Source organism: Lepidochelys kempii, chromosome 3 (assembly GCF_965140285.1).
Source record: "Lepidochelys kempii isolate rLepKem1 chromosome 3, rLepKem1.hap1, whole genome shotgun sequence".
Taxonomy (NCBI): Eukaryota; Metazoa; Chordata; order Testudines; family Cheloniidae; genus Lepidochelys; species Lepidochelys kempii.
In genome coordinates, this window is record NC_136382.1 from 179291610 (window position 1) to 179309995 (window position 18386).

At 41.5% G+C, this 18386-nt stretch overlaps 1 protein-coding gene across 5 annotated transcripts in view; it reads right to left on the reverse strand.

Annotated features, from left to right (window-relative positions):
- The window catches only part of SPTBN1 (spectrin beta, non-erythrocytic 1), a 214669-nt gene that overhangs the window by 102748 nt on the left and 93535 nt on the right, over positions 1 to 18386 (reverse strand). Inside the window, exon 1 of one of the 5 annotated variants that reach the window (XM_073339160.2) lies at positions 10447 to 10965. The exons of the other annotated variants lie outside the window; for them this stretch is intronic. Within the exon in view, the coding sequence (XP_073195261.1) occupies positions 10447 to 10555 (109 nt within the window). The 5' untranslated portion in view covers positions 10556 to 10965. Of the gene's footprint in view, positions 1 to 10446; positions 10966 to 18386 lie in introns of those variants that run through there. 5 annotated transcript variants of the gene reach the window in all.

Sequence of the window (18386 nt, forward strand, 5' to 3'; positions counted from 1 at the left end):
AATGCAAGCTCTTTATCTTGAAAGTTGAACTTACAAATGTAGAATTATGTACCAAAAAAACCTGCATTCAGAAATAAAACAATGTGAAATTTTAGAGCCTGCAAGTCCACTCAGTTCTACTTCTTGTTCAGCCAATCACTCAGACAAGTAAAAGTTTGTTTACATTTGCAGGAGACAATGCTACCCACTTCTTGTTTACAATGTCACCTGAAAGTAAGAAGAGGCGTTCTCATGGCAGTGTTGTAGCTGGCATCGCAAAATATTTATGTGCCAGATGCGCTAAAGATTCACATGTCCCTTCATGCTTCAACCACCATTCCAGAAGACATGAGTCCATGCTAATGACAGGTTCTGCTTGATAACAATCCAAAGCCGTGCGGACCGATGCATATTCATTTTCATTATCTGAGTCAGATGCCATCAGCAGAAGGTTGATTTTCTTTTTTGGTGGTTTGGGTTCTGTAGTTTCCACATCGGAGTGTTGCTCTTTTAAGACTTCTGAAAGCAAGCTCCATACCTCATCCCTCTCAGATTTTGGAAGGCTATCTTTAGAAATCTCACTTTGGTACCTTCTTTGTGTTTTGTCAAATCTCTAGTGAAAGTGTGCTTAAAATGAACAACGTGTGCTGGGTCATCGTCTGAGACGGCTATAACAGGAAATATATGGCAGAATGCAGGTAAAACAGAGCAAGGGACATATAGATCTGCTCCAAGGAGTTCAGTCAGAAATTTAATTAATGCATTAATTTTTTTAATGAGCGTCATCAGCATGGAAGCATGTCCTCTGAAATGGTGGCCGAACCATGAAAGGGCATACGAATGTTTAGCCTATCTGGCACAAAAGTGCCATGCAAATGTCCGTTCTCACTTTCTGGTGACTTTATAAATAAGAAGAGGGCAGCATTATCTCCCTTAAATGTAAACAAACTTGCTTGTCTTAGTGATTGCCTGAACAAGAAGTGGGACTGAGTGGACTTGTAGGCTCTGAAGTTTTACATTGTTTTCTTTTTGAGTGCAGTCATGTAATAACAACAAAAATCTACATTTGTAAATTGCACTTTCACAACAAAGAGATTACACTACAGTACTTGTATGAGGTGAATTGAAAAATACTATTTTTAAACATTTTTACAGTGCAAATATTTGTAATAAAAATATATACTTTGATTTCAATTACAACACAGAATACAATATATATGAAAATGTAGAAAAACATCCAAAATATTTAATAAATTTCAATTGGTAATCATTATTTAACAGTGCAATTAAAACTGCAATTAATCATGATTAATTTTTTTATCCCGATTAATTTTTTTAGTTAATCACGTGAGTTAACTGTGTTTAATCAACAGCCCTAGTGTATATATTACAGTCTTACTGCTTCACACATCTTCTCAGGTGCCTAAACCCACAATTATTCTCCACCCAGCTCCCAAAGCCTCCAGCCTTCTCTTGATGACTTCTCTAATGGAGATACACATATCCTCTAAAAACCCTTGTGGTACACTGAAAATTAAAAATGTGTGGTCAGGGTTAATTCAGTTTAATATAAAATTAAATACCATAAGGAATACTGCATTGATAGTGTTCACTTTCATATTGAATTCATTAAAAACTTCCACTTCTTAATTTACATGAAGCTGCCACATTAGTTCCAGCCTGCAGCAATGGAGTGCCTCAGAATCCAGATCCTTTACTTTAAGAAAGCAAGTAAACAGAGCCTTGTCTATGAGCTACTCTACAACTTCTATAATGTAACTGCAACTGAAGGCTTTCATTTCTGGAAACAGCCAATAACTTGTAAGGCAATTATGAGCCACTTTGCATCATTGTAAGCTTCTCTGCATCAGTTTTACATCACACCTTGGTACAAAACTGATAAAAGGAGGCACGAGAATGCACGAATGGTTTAAATTTCGCCAGCTAATTTTAAGAACGGACAAGAATCCAGCACAAATCCCAGCAGGTGTTTTGCTGGGAAGTCAGCTTTAATGAAGAACTTGGATGCTCTAATTACAGCCCATAGCACATCATTTCCTTTGCATTAAATCCCCAAATTAGACACTCAGCTAAGTAACAGGTTTGTTTTTTAAAGCCTCTTCTTTCAACGATTGCACATACATAAATATTTCCAATGAATTTCTAAACATAGGAGACTTTCAACAGTATTCTATTACCAGCTTCTGAGTCTTCTGAAACAACCACACCAGAACAAGTTTAGTGTTCACATGTTTGCAGAATTATTTTTTAATGGGAGGAATAGAATCAAGATTCTCATAGAAATAAACACTGAAACCACATAATTAGAGCAGATTAAATAAGCATTTAGGAATCTGCAAACCATTTCCATCCATCTAGCTGTACAACTTGTGTTAGCATGTCCACTGAAGACCAAGGACCAAACTGCCCTCTCACATAGACATCGGTGGGTTGCAGAGGATGGAGATATGGGCAGAATTTTGCCCATAGAGCATGAATATACTTGCAAGTTAAACTGGGCCTAAATAACTACATTAAAATTGAGTGACATTTTATTTGAAATTAAATACACCCTCCCACCCTTTTGCCTCACCTCTAATAACAATTAGCATGACAATAATGGCTGGTAGCTAGGTTAGTCTACATACAGTAGGGGTACATTAGTAATCACTGGCTCTAGCTATGCAGACCATTGCTACTGAATTACTGTATAATGATTTAAAACTGAATACATGCAGCAGAAGAGAGAATTCTCTCAATTATATTTGTCTAAGGTATGTCCATACTGCAATAAAAGACCCACAACACAGCCACGGCTGCCCCGGGTCAGCCGTCTTGGGCTTGGGTTGTGGGACTATATAACTGCAGTACAGATGTTCATGCTTGGGCTGGAGTCCAGGCTCAGGGACCTGCGGGGTCTCAGAACCCGGGCTCCAGCCCATGCCTGAACATCTACACTTCAATTTTATAGCCCCACAGCCTGAGCCCCACAAGACTGAGTCAGCTGACCTGGGCCAGCCATGTATCTTTTATTACAGTGCAGACATAGTGCAGGGTTAGCTAGCCGATGAAGTGAGCTGTAGCTCATGAAAGCTTTTACTCAAATAAATTGGTTCGTCTCTAAGGTGCCACAAGTACTCCTTTTCTTTTTGCGAATACAGACAGCTGCTACTCTGAAACCTAGCCCCTTAGGGTTTCTCCCACATCTTCAGAGGGTCCTGGTTGTAGCAGAATGCTGTCATTGCACTGCCCAGGAGTAAGGCAGAATTTTAAAATCTCACACAAGGCTTCCCTAAACATGGAGCAGTTTGCTCAGCTCCATGAGGCTTCCTGGTGTGGACATGGAGAGCGATTTGGAGATGAAGCCAGCGTATCAACAAGTACGCTGATCCATCGGCCAACTGCTCTCATATAGAGGGGCCAGGAGAGAAAGCGTACAGACCTTGGAGAAGCTTTGCTGCTGTACCATGGCCTCAATGGAATTAAATCTATTTATCTGTATAATGGCCCCATCATTATATTATCTGAGTGCCTTCAATTTTTTAAAATTAGAAACAATATTTCTGTCTTCCTTCCTACCAACTGTGAACCCCCCACACCAAACCTAGCTACTCTGGCTTCCTGCAGGTGTAAGATTCACATCAAAAGTAGATATTATGTTGAAGGATACTGCTGTCAGGATAAGGGTTGTTGCACGGAACACATCACAGTCAAATGATCATAGTTCACTTTTATAGTGCAATGTAGTCAAGTTTGCTTTTCCAGTGAAATATTTCGTAAAGAGGACTAAACTGACCCTACCATGTTTGCTTGTACCCCTGCTCACATAAAGTGTATTTTCTCACTTTGACTTTTTCCTCAGTGAAATCAATTTTTTACAAAAAGTTATAGATTTAGTCTTGGACTAAAGTTCACTATATTTCTCCATGAACGATTCTCGATCATCTTCACTATAGGAAATCTACTGAAAGGCTCAGCCCAAAATGAAAACTATTGTGTTCCACATTGCTATTTTGAACAGCAATCCACTTCACGATGGGCTAGTGCAGTGGTGGGCAACCTGCGACCCGTCAGGGTAATCCGCTGGCGGGCTGCGAGACAGTTTGTTTACATTGACTGTCTGCAGGTAGTGCCCAGTGTCCGCAGTTTGCAGTTCCAGGCCAATGGGAGCTGCGGGAAGCAGCGACCAGCACGCTGCAGGCCCACCACAGGGCTAGTGAATGTGTTGTGCTGTGTCCCAGATCATGGGTGCCCAAATGTGAGAATAGATTCATTGACTCCAATGCCAGAAGGAACCATTGCGATCATCTAGTCTGACCTCCTGTGTAACACAGGCAATAGCCTCCCCCCTGCCAAATAATTCTGAGAGCATATTTTTACTTACACAGTGGAATCAAGTCACCCTTTAACCTTCTCTTTCTTAAGGTAAATAGAGTGAACTCCCTGAGTCTAACACTATTAGGCAAGTTTTCTAATCCTTTACTCATTCTCTGAAGCCTCTCCAGTTTATCAACATCCTTCTTGAATTGTGGGCACCAGAAATGGACACTACATTTCAGCAGCGGTTACACCAATAACCTCAGTGTGCCAACTCAAGACCTCCGTTTATGCATCCAAGGATTGCATTAGCCCTTTTGGCCGCAGCATCACACTGGCAGCTCATGTTCAGCTGATTACCCACTGTGATTCCCAAATCTTTTTCAGAGTCACTGCTTTCTAGAATAGAGTTTCCCACCCTGTAAATGTGGGCCACATTCTTTTTCCTAGGTGTATACCTTTACATCTAGTGAAACTAAAATTCATATTGTTTGCTTGCACCCAGCTTGCAGAATGATCCAGATTCCTCAGTACAGTGACCTGTCCTCAGTATTTACCACTCTCCCAATTTGTGTCATAAGCCAACTTTATCAGTGATATTATGTTTTCTTTTGTTCATGATAATGTTAAATAGCAGAGGGCCAAGAACCAATCCCTTTGATACTTCATTAGAAACACATCTGCTTGATGCTGATTTCTCTCTTACAAATTACATTTTGAAACCTATCAGACAGCTTTTAATAAGAAGGGGTCTTATCACACACATCTCCTAGCAGTCTCAACATTTCATTAAAGGAAAACTTTAGAGAGTCAAGTCACTACATCTAGCTACCAAGCAGAGTTAAGGACTGATCTTAAAGTCTGAGGAAGTCGATGGCGGGGAGGGGTATCTTTTCATTTACATCAGTGAGTGTTAGATCAGGCCTTAAATCTCTAAAAGCAAGATATTTTTTAAAGAACTTGAGAAAATACAGTAATTAACAACCATAAAGGAAACCTCCATAATAATCTGATGGAGAGTGCAACAGAGAGAATTTGGCTCTCATTAAAAATGCACAAACCTAAGTTGTTAAAAACAAAAATAACATCTACCACCAAGCTTGGGACTTCATACAGCTCCTTTCAAGGGCAAGCTTTCTTCTGGGGATTCATCCTCAGTACAAATCAAGCTGACTTCCTCTCCAGGAATTCTAAAACTATAATGATTGTAGGCAATTTCACACCTATGGTACAATCTTACAGCTTGGAATGAACCCCGTAATTACACTGCAGAAATTGATAAAGGCACAGTGCTATAAATTCCAGAAATTTTAATAAATGCTACTCAGTTCTGTTGATTACATGGGAATGAATTTAAGGAAGCAGTGTGGCAGTGGTTTTCAAACTGTGGGTTGTGATCCAGTACTGGGTCATGGAATGTAAGGCACTGGGTCGCGGCAGCTCTGGTCAGCCCCACTGACTGGGTCATTAAAAGTCCCATCAGCGATGCTGCCTGGCTAAGGCAGGCTAGTCCCTACCTGTTCCGACATCTCGCTGCACCCTGGAAGCAGCCAGCAGCAGGTCCGGCTCCTAGATGGGGAGGCCACAGGGCTCCACGCGCTGTCCCCGCCCCAAGCATCGGCCAATGGGAGCTGACGGGGGGACCGGTGCCTACAGGTGAGTGCCGCGCGCCTCTGCCTAGGAACTGGACCTGCTGCTGGCCGCTTCTGAGGTGCAGCTCAGTCAGCAGTGCCAGGACAGGCAGGAAGCCTGCCTTTGCACCCCCACTGAGCTGCTGACCGGGAGCTGCCTGAGCCCACACCCCAATCCCGCACCCCAACCCCCTACCCCAGCCCTGAGCTCCTCCGCAACCCATAGCCCTCATCCCTGGTCCCATCTCAGAGCCTGCACCCCAGCCCAGAGCCCCAACCCCCTGCCACACCCTGAACCCCTCATTCCCAGCCCCACCCCGCAGCCCTCACCCCTGCACTCCAACCCTCTGCCCCAACCCCGAGCCCCTCTCACAGCCCAAAACCCTCATCCCCAGCTCCGTTGGGTCGTAGGCATCAACTGGGTCACCAGAAAAAAAGTTTGAAAACCACTGCACTGTGGTGATGATGGCTGCCTCCTCTCTCATCAAGGATTGCCTTCCCACAGCACTGAAATTACTAGGTGTTCATTGTGGATCTTAATAGAGATGCAAGAATCTACTTCAAAATACCTCTCAGTGTCACATTAACATTTTGTGTTTTCTTTTCATTTAATTTCTCAACTAAATTGGATGAGCTCTCTCCAGCAGTTCCTTGGGCAGGTTAACGGGAAACAGGTTTTCTGTGGGCCACTTTCTGAGGACTGTCTTCATTCGCGGCCAGCTGCTCTATCCCTAAAAGGCAGCCTTTATTTACTGTACAAATGGCCATAAAGAATGGACCACCTATATGTAGATTTATGACTATGGCAGCCGATAATGCTATCCCTTAAGTGATAAGTAAGGACTGCGTGACCTGACCATAAAAAAATTAACTCATGTGAGGTTTATTAAAGTGAACAGAACTTGCACAAGAATCCCCTCAGCTTCTTAACCTGCATTAAGATTCTCACCCACACAATGACCATGATGACTAAGTAACTCTAAATCTACAGCAGATTACCTAGCCATCCTTATGCACCAGTACCGAGAGTTGAAGAAGAGCTCTGTGTGGCTCGAAAGCTTGTCTCTCTGACCAACAGAAGTTGTACAATAAAAGATATTAGCTCACCAACCGTATGTCTCTAATATCCTGGGTCGGACCTGGCTGTAACTACACTGCATACATTATGCACCTTCTTTTGATGTCTAATGCCATCTGTACCTTTAGCACCAGTTTAATACAGTTTCTCTTCTGGTTTGGCATCCTTTCATAAACAAGGGATAGGGTTAGTTGCTCTCAGTTCACTGTGGCATGCCCCACTAGCTCCTGCTTGATTTTGCCTACTGGTGGAAATGGCTTGCAGGGGTGTGGTGACTAGTGTGTGAAAGTCAGAGCTGAGAAACATTTGGAGGGTGGGTGTTGCCACACAGACTGAATACCACTGCTTTCTATATCTAAAAATACTACCCCAAAGAATATAAGATTTCAAAAGACTAATGAGACATGTGGGGGGGCATGTTTTAAATCTCTTCAGCCTCATCACCAAGTTTATCAGCTGCATCTCTTACTACTCATCAGAGCCACTTTTTTGCATTTGAAAGAGGTGGATTACAGAGGAATGCAGGTGTAATTTGGGTTCTTAGGATGCTGTGTAGGTTCAAGCTGCCTCCTGGCTCCTTTTCTCTTCTCCTGTGATGTGACACTTCCAGCTCCAGCCACACTTGCCTCCTTTTTGTGAGGCAAGGTCAAAGAAAGAGCCATCCTCATCTCTAAATGTATATGCAGCTTTGTGCTGAGCCTAGATACTCTTCTGTTTAATCTACTCGAGAGTTTCTTACAGGGGAAGCCTAGAATGCACTAAATTTGAACAGAGCCTTGCCAGGGCCTAGTACAGAGGTGCAGATCCAGGGCCAAAACCAAAAACTTTTAGGGTTATGAAAAATAGGGGGACAGGTTCAGGGTGGTAGAGAGGTCAATGAATGTTATTCCGTTCTGTATTTATTATGAGATCTCTAAAGTAGTGTCGCTTCTGTCACCAGGGCAGCGAGTCACAACTTAGAGAACAGGTCTAAATGTGGGAAACCCAGAATAAAACCCGAAATAAAACAAAACAGTGGTGCTGTTCCACAGAGCCTGCAAGACGTGCAGGGTGCAACCAAGGTCATCGAGGTTTTTTTTGCTGATTCACCCTTTGTGATGGGAAAGAACAAATGCCATGAAAGTGTAATTTAAAAATATTGTACTTCTTCAGCTCATCATTGCTGGTCCTGGATTAGCCCAGAAGCATGAGCATGGCCACACTAAGCAACTTCCAGTGCACAGAACCCACAATATTTTGAACTGAGTATATTATAGCCAGCTTAGAGGACAACAGTCGCTTTCGAATTTTATACCAACTGCAAAAATTAAGACTTTTAAACGTGTTCCAAATGAAGAGCCTTCAAGTCTGAGGTAAGATCGCCAGGGTCAGCAGTACTAAACTGCTCCCCACCCCCCCTTTGCAACACTCAGTATTTGGTGTTATTGTTTGGCACTTCATGGACTATTTAGTGCATGGTTTAAGACATTTCCTGTAGTTAAGTTCCACCCTGAACAAGATCACTGTCAGCACAGTTTTTTCAAGCAAGACTCCCACCTCTGCACTGCGAATAAACAGCCTTTTGTTATGGGCAGTCTGCTACAAAGCCCCTCCCACCCTATACCTTGTGAAAAACTCCCTGGTTTTTAACTGTCCATTCTTCAGAGGAAACTGCAGTAAAGAGACTGTTACAGTGACTTGATTTCTGAAGTCAGCACAGAAATACTCTTTTAAGGGAAAAACACACTTTCTGTGCTTACACCACAAGCTGTCTGCTTGCCTATTTCAAGGGGATGTAAACTGACTTGAATTCCTGACGTGCTGTAACTTAAAATGACAAAACCTATTTTGTTAGGACATTTAACTTACCAGCAAAGCAAGAGACATGAGTTCGTATATTTTTCTCTCTGCCACAAATTCAGCTGGCTCTTTTTTAAAGTAACTATTGCAGTATATGATCTGACAGATGTGTAAGCTAAAGATTTTAACATATGCGCTCTTGTAAATTTGGAGCCTTGATTTTTTCGTGCTGTGCCTAAGGAATGACTAGTTTACCAACGTTTAAAATGTTGTCATTTTATCTCTTCGGATCCAGTGTGCAATCATTACTGTGAGCTAACTTACAAAATAAAACTACTATGAATGAACTTTTTTTTCTCTTTAAGCCAACAAATAAAAACATTCTTTGTGCTAACCTCGGTTCTTCCTCCCTCTCTGACAGGAACCACAGGACCACACTTGTGGTACAGATGAGAGTAAAATAAGAAATGTGTACAGTGGGGTTAAACTTCATTGCACTTGGATTGCTCTGGGAATATTTACTGAGTCACATGGATTTGCAAAGTGAAGAGAATTTTGGTTTCGATTATGATTTCTTTTTGATTTTCAAACGACAATATCTGAGTTTCCTTGATCCCTGAGACATGCCAGACTCAGAGGAACATCAGAACTTGTACTGCCATATTAAAAAAAGAGATGCTGGGCCTGTTTCTATTTCTTTACCCTGATGATGCTCTGGATTTCACCACAGATCAGACCCTGCATTACTTTCTGTAGGACACAAGAATATTTCTAGAAACAAATGTCACTTTCCATGCACTCACACAAAGCAGAAATTAAAATAACAGACAATAAAAAATACCACTCCTCTCCCTCCAAAAGGACATAAGAACTGCAATACTGGGTCAGACCAAAGGTCCCATCTAGCTTAGTATCCTGTCTTCAGACACAATGTCAGGTGCCCCAGAGGGAGTGAACAGAACAGGTAATCATCAAGTGACCCATCCCATCGCCCAGTCCCAGCTTCTGACAAACAGAGGCTAGGGACACCATCCCTGCCCATTCTGGCTAATAGCCATTGATGGACCTATCCTCCATGAACTTATCTAGGTTTTTTTTTAAATTAAATTGAACTAAATAAATTGCAGAGAGAATGGGATTGTTAAAATATGTGACCGTTTCCTTGTACTACAGATTCTGAAGATTCGCCATTTAAGCAAACTAATATGTCTGGAAGAAAAGCGATCATTCTTGATTTGAAACACCAGGTTACATTTTACAAGGAAGTGCTGTAAGGAATCAGAAGTAGCTCCTGCACTGCTAACTAAATTAAGATTCCATGATTAAATACCATATTCACAAGTGTAATTTGCTGAGGAGTTTCAAACAAAAAGACCACTCCCACACTGTTCCCCCACTTTCCTATTGTTCTAAATAACTGGATCTGATGTAGTCCTCTTGTCACCTATAAAGCTGAAGGTGTCCCCCATACTGTGTAAGACCAAGGCATTCCCAGAGGAACAGAGGATTTACAGTATTTTTTAAAAGAATGCAAAGCTTTTTATCACAGCAGCACTCTTGGCCTCTGCGTGTTACAGTAGCATCAGAACCAGCTCATGCTAATATGTTTACAGGCATCATATCATAGCAACACTTAAGAAAAAGGCATAGGCACCGGCTTACCTTGTAACTGCTTGAATCTTCCTTCTAACTGATTATAGTTATATGGCACCTGAGTTGCATAACCTGAGGACAATGGCCCTGGCATACCGGTTGGTTTTTGTAATTCCATTTACAACTCAGTGATATGTCGAACTGCAGCATAAAAACCCCACAGGTTAATCCACCATACATCCAAGCAAATCCCAACTTCCTCAGAAGGTTGGCCCCCCTCACCAGTGAAAATGCTCTGGCTGCACTTTAAGTAAATAACAGCTTCGGTTCAAAATCCAGTAGTGTAGCTTGATGGTAAGTTGCCAGTAGCACATTCAAACTTAAACCCCCATGGTTTATTTTTCTCTCTACTACATGGAACCCTCAGTGCTCCAAGATGGTTTCAGTTACAAACCTAACCCTAATGCAATTAAACTATAAAATAAAAGTAAGTTTCAGATTCAACCCAAAGTAAAAGAAGCACAGAGCCATCCACTGCCCTCCTTCCCAAAGCTTCCAGGAGCAGCACCACACACCTCAGTCAGATCTTTCTGCTGGTTTGTAATATAATCAGTAGCCACTCGCTGTGTGCTTAGTGGTGATGTCACTTGATTAGCATAAAGCATTGTAGAGGCAAGGAAGGCTGTACCAAGGGTAAGGCGGTGGGGGTGCAGGGGAAGGGCTAAAAGGATCTTGAAACATTCAGCCAGCTTTTACAATCCAAAGCACTCAATGGAATGTATACATTCCAAGCCCTTAAGTGAAAAGCTGAAAGCATGACTCTCCTCCTGGACTTTTTTAACATCTAGGCATACTCTAGAGACAATGGAACCTTCCTAAACAAAGCTGGTGGAATTACAATCTTTTGTTAAGAGCCTCATGTAACGGAAAAGTCTCAGATTACTATCACTTGAAAAGGAGAACACTTTTCTTCATTTATCTTCAAGACTGTTCACTTAAAAAAGTAACGCTGATGTACAAGCAGCACTCATTCAGTATTTAGCACAAAGGCTGCATTTAAAAATATGGACTGTGCTAGGGACAAATGCCGTTGCAAAAATGCTGTTTAAACAGCAATTCCTTTCTATTTAATTTAGGTTTAATTGCAGCTGCTAAACATTTTGATATCTCTTGAGTGTGTTTTTCTGCCTGCTCAGTTATATATATGGTGGGTATTACTGTGAGACTAATGATTTTCCATGGGAGGCACTCGGAGAATACAGGGTGTGCGTGGGGTGTGGGTGGGGGTGTTAATGTAAATGAAGATGTCTTGTTCTTCTATGGGCCTGACCCTGAATGGAGCCTTTTAACACTTCTGTAATATAAATGAACAGCAGCAGCATGAGAATTATCAAAACTCAAATGATCTTCAATTACATTAGACACTGTGCTTCAGTTTTTCTTCAGAAGCATTCTTCTCCCCAGCCCTCACCTTTCAATAATATAAATCCACAGAGCTCAATTCCAGTTTCATGTGCTCACTACAGGCTCTTGTTTGCCTGTTTTTTTTAAAAAATGCTGATAATGTTCACACAAGCATTTTCCCCCTATTTCTCACATTTCCAAATTCCTTTCCATCTGAGTCAATTCTCCCTTCCCCGCCCACTCCAATCCCTCAGTTACTATTTCAAAATGTTGTCTTTGTTTGTCACTGCAGTTTCACCAGCTTTTAGTCAGACACTACTTGTAAAGACAATTTCTGTAGAAGAACCACAGTCGACCCCACTGACTGCCGCAGCCCTACTCCTACTCCTAGTTATGTGCAAATTCAAGCAGTCCTATGAGAGGTACCTGTGAACAAATGCACAAAGGGTCTGATCTGGATGGTGTTGTACAGTCATTGATATCAAGAAGCGTGAGAGGATTCAGCACCTCCCAGGAGAAACTCAACGTAGGACTTCCAAAAGCCATATAGGACCAAAATCCCATTGATAGTTAAAAGCACTCATGCACCTAAGCCCTTGACTACACTTCAAAGTTTTGCTGCTTTTTAAGTATTCAGGCACAGATAAAACAGCGTTCATATATATATATATATAAAAATATAAAAACGTTCATACCTATGTGACTATCTGGGTTCGGCAAAGCAAAATAGAGCTAACCCTGGTAAAGTGCCTCATACCAGTAGAGCTGTGTCTATACTAGGGCTTTTACTAGGCAGTCATACCTGTAAGAAAAAACACACACACCCCCTTGCTGACATAGTCATGCCTGTAAAATATTCTAAGTAAGGGCTAGTCTACACTGGCAACGCTAAAGCGCCTCCATGAGAATCGTAGCTACCAGCGCTAGTGTACTGTCTACACGGGTGCTTTATAGCGCTGACACTTGCTGTGCTCAGGGGGGTGTTTTTTCACACCCCTGAGCGAGAAAGTTGCAGCCCTTTAAAGTGCCAGTGTAGACCAGCCCTTAATCACTTAGGTGCCTCTGAAAGTCCCACCCGCAGTCTTCAGAACACCATATGTGCTTGTGGCACTAACACTAGATTTGAAAGGGACTACTCAACATTAGGTTTCAGACTGGCAGCCCTGTTAGTCTGTATTCGCACAAAGAAAAGGAGGACTTGTCACACTTTAGAGACTAACAAATTTATTTGAGCATCAGCTTTTGATGAAGTGAGCTGTAATTTATTTAAATTTATTAGTCTCTAAAGTGCCACAAGTACTCCTTTTCTTTTTGCGAATACAGACTAACAGGGCTGCCAGTCTGAAACCTGTCATTATGGAAGGCACTGAATTTAGCCGTATGGAGTGGAAATCTATCAACTTCATGAAAAAACTCGTACAGATACAGACAGACATCATCTTCCTTTCCAAATGCAAACAGATGGACATCATACCGAAAGGACTGAAGGTAAAAAATCCATTACATACCACATTACATACTACATACCACACAGACTATGCTGACAGCTTGAGCCACATGCTCTCAAAGAAACTGCAGAACCTAATCAACATCCTCTACAGCAAACAGGGAAAGATTAAGAATGAGCTTACTCTGAAACCTGTCAAATAAATTTGTTAGTCTCTAAGGTGCCACAAGTACTCCTTTTCTTTTTACTCAACATTAGTAACTAACTAAATAATAGCTACATAAACTAATATAAGTGCAACCAAATCTCATGCTTTAGGGAGTTGTCAGCAGGGGTCAGGTAAGATTTTTCACCTCATTTGCAGTGTTGCACAATGGCTGGGTGTAACTGTGTGTACACATGTGGGTGTATGTATAAATTCAGTGGGGACAGAAAGGGCTCAGGGAAGTCTATCTTCTTCTAAAGCAACAGGTATTGATCACTGCTGGAGGCAGGATACTCTACTTGATAGAACACAGCTCTAATCCCAGTAGGGCAAATCCATGTTCTTACTAAAACCTTTTCCTGATAATCTTTGTACAATCAGCTGTCTCCGAAATGCACAGAAAGCACCATGAAATCCACATAGTGCATTTGCAGCCCCCTGATCTCCAGGAGGGGGAGAGGAAGCGCACCAACCATACAAATTCCACAGCAGGGCCAAAATTAATGAGAATAATGTTTGGAATCAAATTGGGCTGGGCTATGATGTTCAGATATGGATCTGAGCTTTCCCAAAGGTTAAGGGGGTTTGGATCTGGTGTGCCAGTACAGGTCCATCTCTATCTTGCAGAATTCTTTTTTGTAATTTTCCTCCTACAATGGTTAACCTTCTGGCTCTGAAGTCTGAACTATGTTATACTGATAAGAAAGCTTTTTCCTGCAACAATAGGTAAGCAGTGCACATACCTGCGGGCATATCAACTCACTTACAGCAGCCACACCCTTAGCAAAGTGTTGCTATGCAAGTCTAGACTGTAACACTACCGTAGACATGACTGATAATAGAGCAGAGATATGCTTAAAAATGAAAAAAATTATCTGAATAATATCACTAAGACAATAAACCACTAAAAACAAAACGTGAACTTTTAAACTCTGGATAGTCCCCTGTGTGTCTGAATATTGAATTTGATAAATTTGAGTTTATGAATTTCTTAAGTCCTTGGACTACACCTCAAATTGCACTGAAAGGGAGATTCTCTCTCATCTGTACTGGTTAGTGTTTAAAATAGGAAAATGTCTGCAATACACCAGATGGAATGCTAAATAATTTTCTGTGACAAGCCCTCATGTCTTGTATTTATTCTGATGTTGGTAATAATGACTGTTATGATAATGCAAATGTCTCACATGCTGCATTGTTTCTATTTCTTGGAGATGGTGTTTGGTTTTTTGTATTTTTTAATGAAATAAATAAAAGGCTCAAATTAACCATTTGTTTTCCAGACCAAATATTAGTGTGAATTCCAATTTAATTTGGTTTTATATAATACCCTTCACCACTATTCCAAGTTTCAGAGTAGCAGCCATGTTAGTCTGTATTCGCAAAAAGAAAAGGAGGACTTGTAGCACCTTAGAGACTAACCAATTTATTTGAGCATGAGCTTTCGTGAGCTACAGCTCACTTCATCGGATGCAGACTGATGAAGTGAGCTGTAGCTCACGAAAGCTTATGCTCAGATAAATGTGTTAGTCTCTAAGGTGCCACAAGTCCTCCTTTTCTTTTCACTATTCCAAGGTATCTCAAAATCTGGCACAAAATACCAAGCAGTACTGTAGAATGGCAGTAGCCACTCCATAGTTAAGGTTGAAGTCAGCTTCCCATTATGAATCTGGGGCCAAATTCTGGCCTATCCATCACAATGTGGGGCAACACTGCCCTGAACAGGGAGCAACTACAGCAGGTATAGAGTAATGCAGGCTCTATGCCACTGCACCACCCCACGTAGGGGCATGCTGGAGCAGTGCAGGCTCTATACCACTGCACCACCCCACGTAGGGGCATGCTGGAGCAGTGCAGGCTCTATACCACTGCACCACCCCACGTAGGGGCATGCTGAGGATGGGAAGAAGCTCTGTGTTTGGACAGTTTATCTGCTCGGGCTTTCTGTGCGTTGTGAAAAAAAAGCAGTGGTACACACTAAGACTTCTTGTAGCTTGTTTTCTGTGAATTTTGCCCCCGCTGTAGTTGCCATCCAGTTTGCTTGCCATGTGGACAGCCTGACTGATCTTTTAGTGATCGATATGACAGTTTTCCATAATGATCACATCAGCTACTTTGAATGGCATTGATCATCAGGTGATGCTGACTCAGCTGCTTTGCTGGGCCCACTCTATACATTTTTAAAGGCTCCACTTTACACTTTGTTGATAATGCAATGGAAAGAGCAAAGCAAATAGGTTCTGTCTGTATTTCTGAAGCTCTATACCAGATGTATCAAGATTTCTCACAAATGGGAATCCTGACAGTTCCTATTTTTGCTCTAGTAACATAAAATCCTAATATGCTTATTTGCTATTGACTCCAAAACTGTCAACCTAGTATTTAGTTTACTGCTATGTGGCAATGCTCTGAATTTATCACAAGGTTCTCATGTGCACCAAGCCCTTGGGATATTTTTCATGTTTAGACTTCTCCTCAATTATTCATTTTAATTGACCAAGAAACCTTAACAAATATTAATTATGTGATGTATTGTGGAGGGGCACTAATGCCATCATAATTAAGGTTAAAGGTAATGTCTGAGTACAGGCCCACCTTTAACAAAACCAAATCAAATTGACATGAAATTTCACATCATATCTCATCACTGGTTAGAAATTTTTGTAAAGTGTGGGGCAAATCACATCCTGAGTTTCAGATATGTCAGGTTTTTTAAATGATGTCTTTTTTTAAAAAAAGAAACAGATTTTCCTAGCACTCTTGTGGCTCAGTGTCTCTCTGAAACAGATTTACCTACACATTTCCAATTACTCTTCCACCATTGTATTTAACACGTAGCTTTGGAGTTTCATGTAACTTCATTTAAATAATAGCTATCACAAACAACCCACAGAGATGAATATCCATTAACAATATACGTACACATTACAAAACATGCATTAGATGCATGCCTCAGTTGGAGTCATGCTTTGTAAATTGCAAATGGCCTGACTGGAGCTTTATGACTAAAGCCTCATGGGAGACAAAAGGGTCTGGTATGGTAATAATGAGAGGGGTGAAACAACATCTGGAGGCAAGAGACTATTTGGGACAGAATAGGATCTACCCCTGCATGGATTTCAAGATCTGCCAATCTCTCCAAGCAGCTTGTACGGTCTTCACAGACTGCTGTCACAGGTTTAAAAAACACCTCAGGACATTCCTATTCAAAAAATGAGTTACAGTTGAACAAATATATCACTTTCTTCAGCCAAAAAACCCTTGAGAAAATTCTGTCATTTTCTCAAAAAACATAAAATTAACAAACCTGGAAATTCCAAGTTAAGGTTCCACTTTATAACTCTCCTCCAAAAAGTATTCAAAAGGCTGCATGTACAGTTAATATTACCAAAAAAAACCCAAAACAAAACAAAAAACCCTTAAGTTTGCCTTTTTAGTGCCAGCTTGGGAACAACCAGAAACTCTGAACCCTAAAACAATCATAAACAATCATACACAATCATTAGGATTCAAATACATTATTTTTTTCTGTGGACACTTACGAAGTTAACTTGTGTGACAGATGGTTAAGGGGCAAAGGGCTTTAGGAAAAAATGTTTTCGTTTTGAGTTATTCATCAAAGACATTTATTTATTTTCTGTCACCCTACGTTTAAAGCCAGAGAGACAATACACAAGGTATCCCTAGCTATTTTAAAATTATAAAATAAATGCATTCTTTACACTGTTGTGTTCTGAAACAAAGCAGTGAAACTATAACTCTGTGAAAGGCATTAATCTCTGTAGACGGAAGCAGTGTGCAAGCTACGGCTTACAATTATTGCAGACTTTCTAGTTAATCATCATCACGGTCTTTCCTTTTTACTCATGTTTGCTCTTGTAAATTCTCTTGTAGGTAACTAACTAGAGAAAAACTGAAAGGTAAGAAAGGATGATTTATTAATCTAAAATGCCATGCAAGTCACATAACAGTTGCTATTCCCCAAAAAAGGGTAAAGGTTGAACACACCTATTTAGTGCAACTGCAAGAACTAAAGATTATAGGACAGATTTTGCTCTCATTAAAACTGATGTAAACCCAGAGTAACTCCACTGACTTTACTCAAGTTACTCCAGGTTTAAACCAGAGTAAATGAGAGCAGAATCTGGCCCTGTGTACACAATAGTTACTCAGCCCTGGTCTACACTAGGACTTTAGGTTGAATTTAGCAGCGTTAAATCAATGTAAACCTGCACCTGTCCACACGATGAAGCCCTTTAGTTCGACTTAAAGGGGTCTTAAAATTGATTTCCGTACTCCACCCCTGACAAGTGGATTAGCGCTTAAATCGGCCTTGCCGGGTCGAATTTGGGGTACTGTGGACACAATTCAACGGTGTTGGCCTCCGGGAGCTATCCCAGAGTGCTCTATTGTGACCGCTCTGGACAGCACTCTCAACTCAGATGCACTGGCCAGGTAGACAGGAAAAGAACTGCGAACTTTTGAATCTCATTTCCTGTTTGGCCAGCGTGGCAAGCTGCAGGTGACTATGCAGAGCTCATCAGCACAGGTGACCATGATGGAGTCCCAGAATCGCAAAAGAGCTCCAGCATGGACTGAACGGGAGGTACGGGATCTGATCGCTGTATGGGGAGAGGAATCCGTGCTATCAGAACTCCATTCCAGTTTTCGAAATATCAAAACCTTTGTCAAAATCTCCCAGGGCATGAAGGACAGAGGCCATAACAGGGATCCGAAGCAGTGCCACGTGAAACTTAAAGAGCTGAGGCAAGCCTACCAGAAAACCAGAGGGGCGAACAGCCGCTCCGGGTCAGAGCCCCAAACATGCCGCTTTTATGATGAACTGCATGCCATTTTAGGGGGTTCAGCCACCACTACCCCAGCCGTGTTGTTTGACTCCTTCAATGGAGATGGAGGCAACACGGAAGCAGGTTTTGGGGATGAAAAAGATGA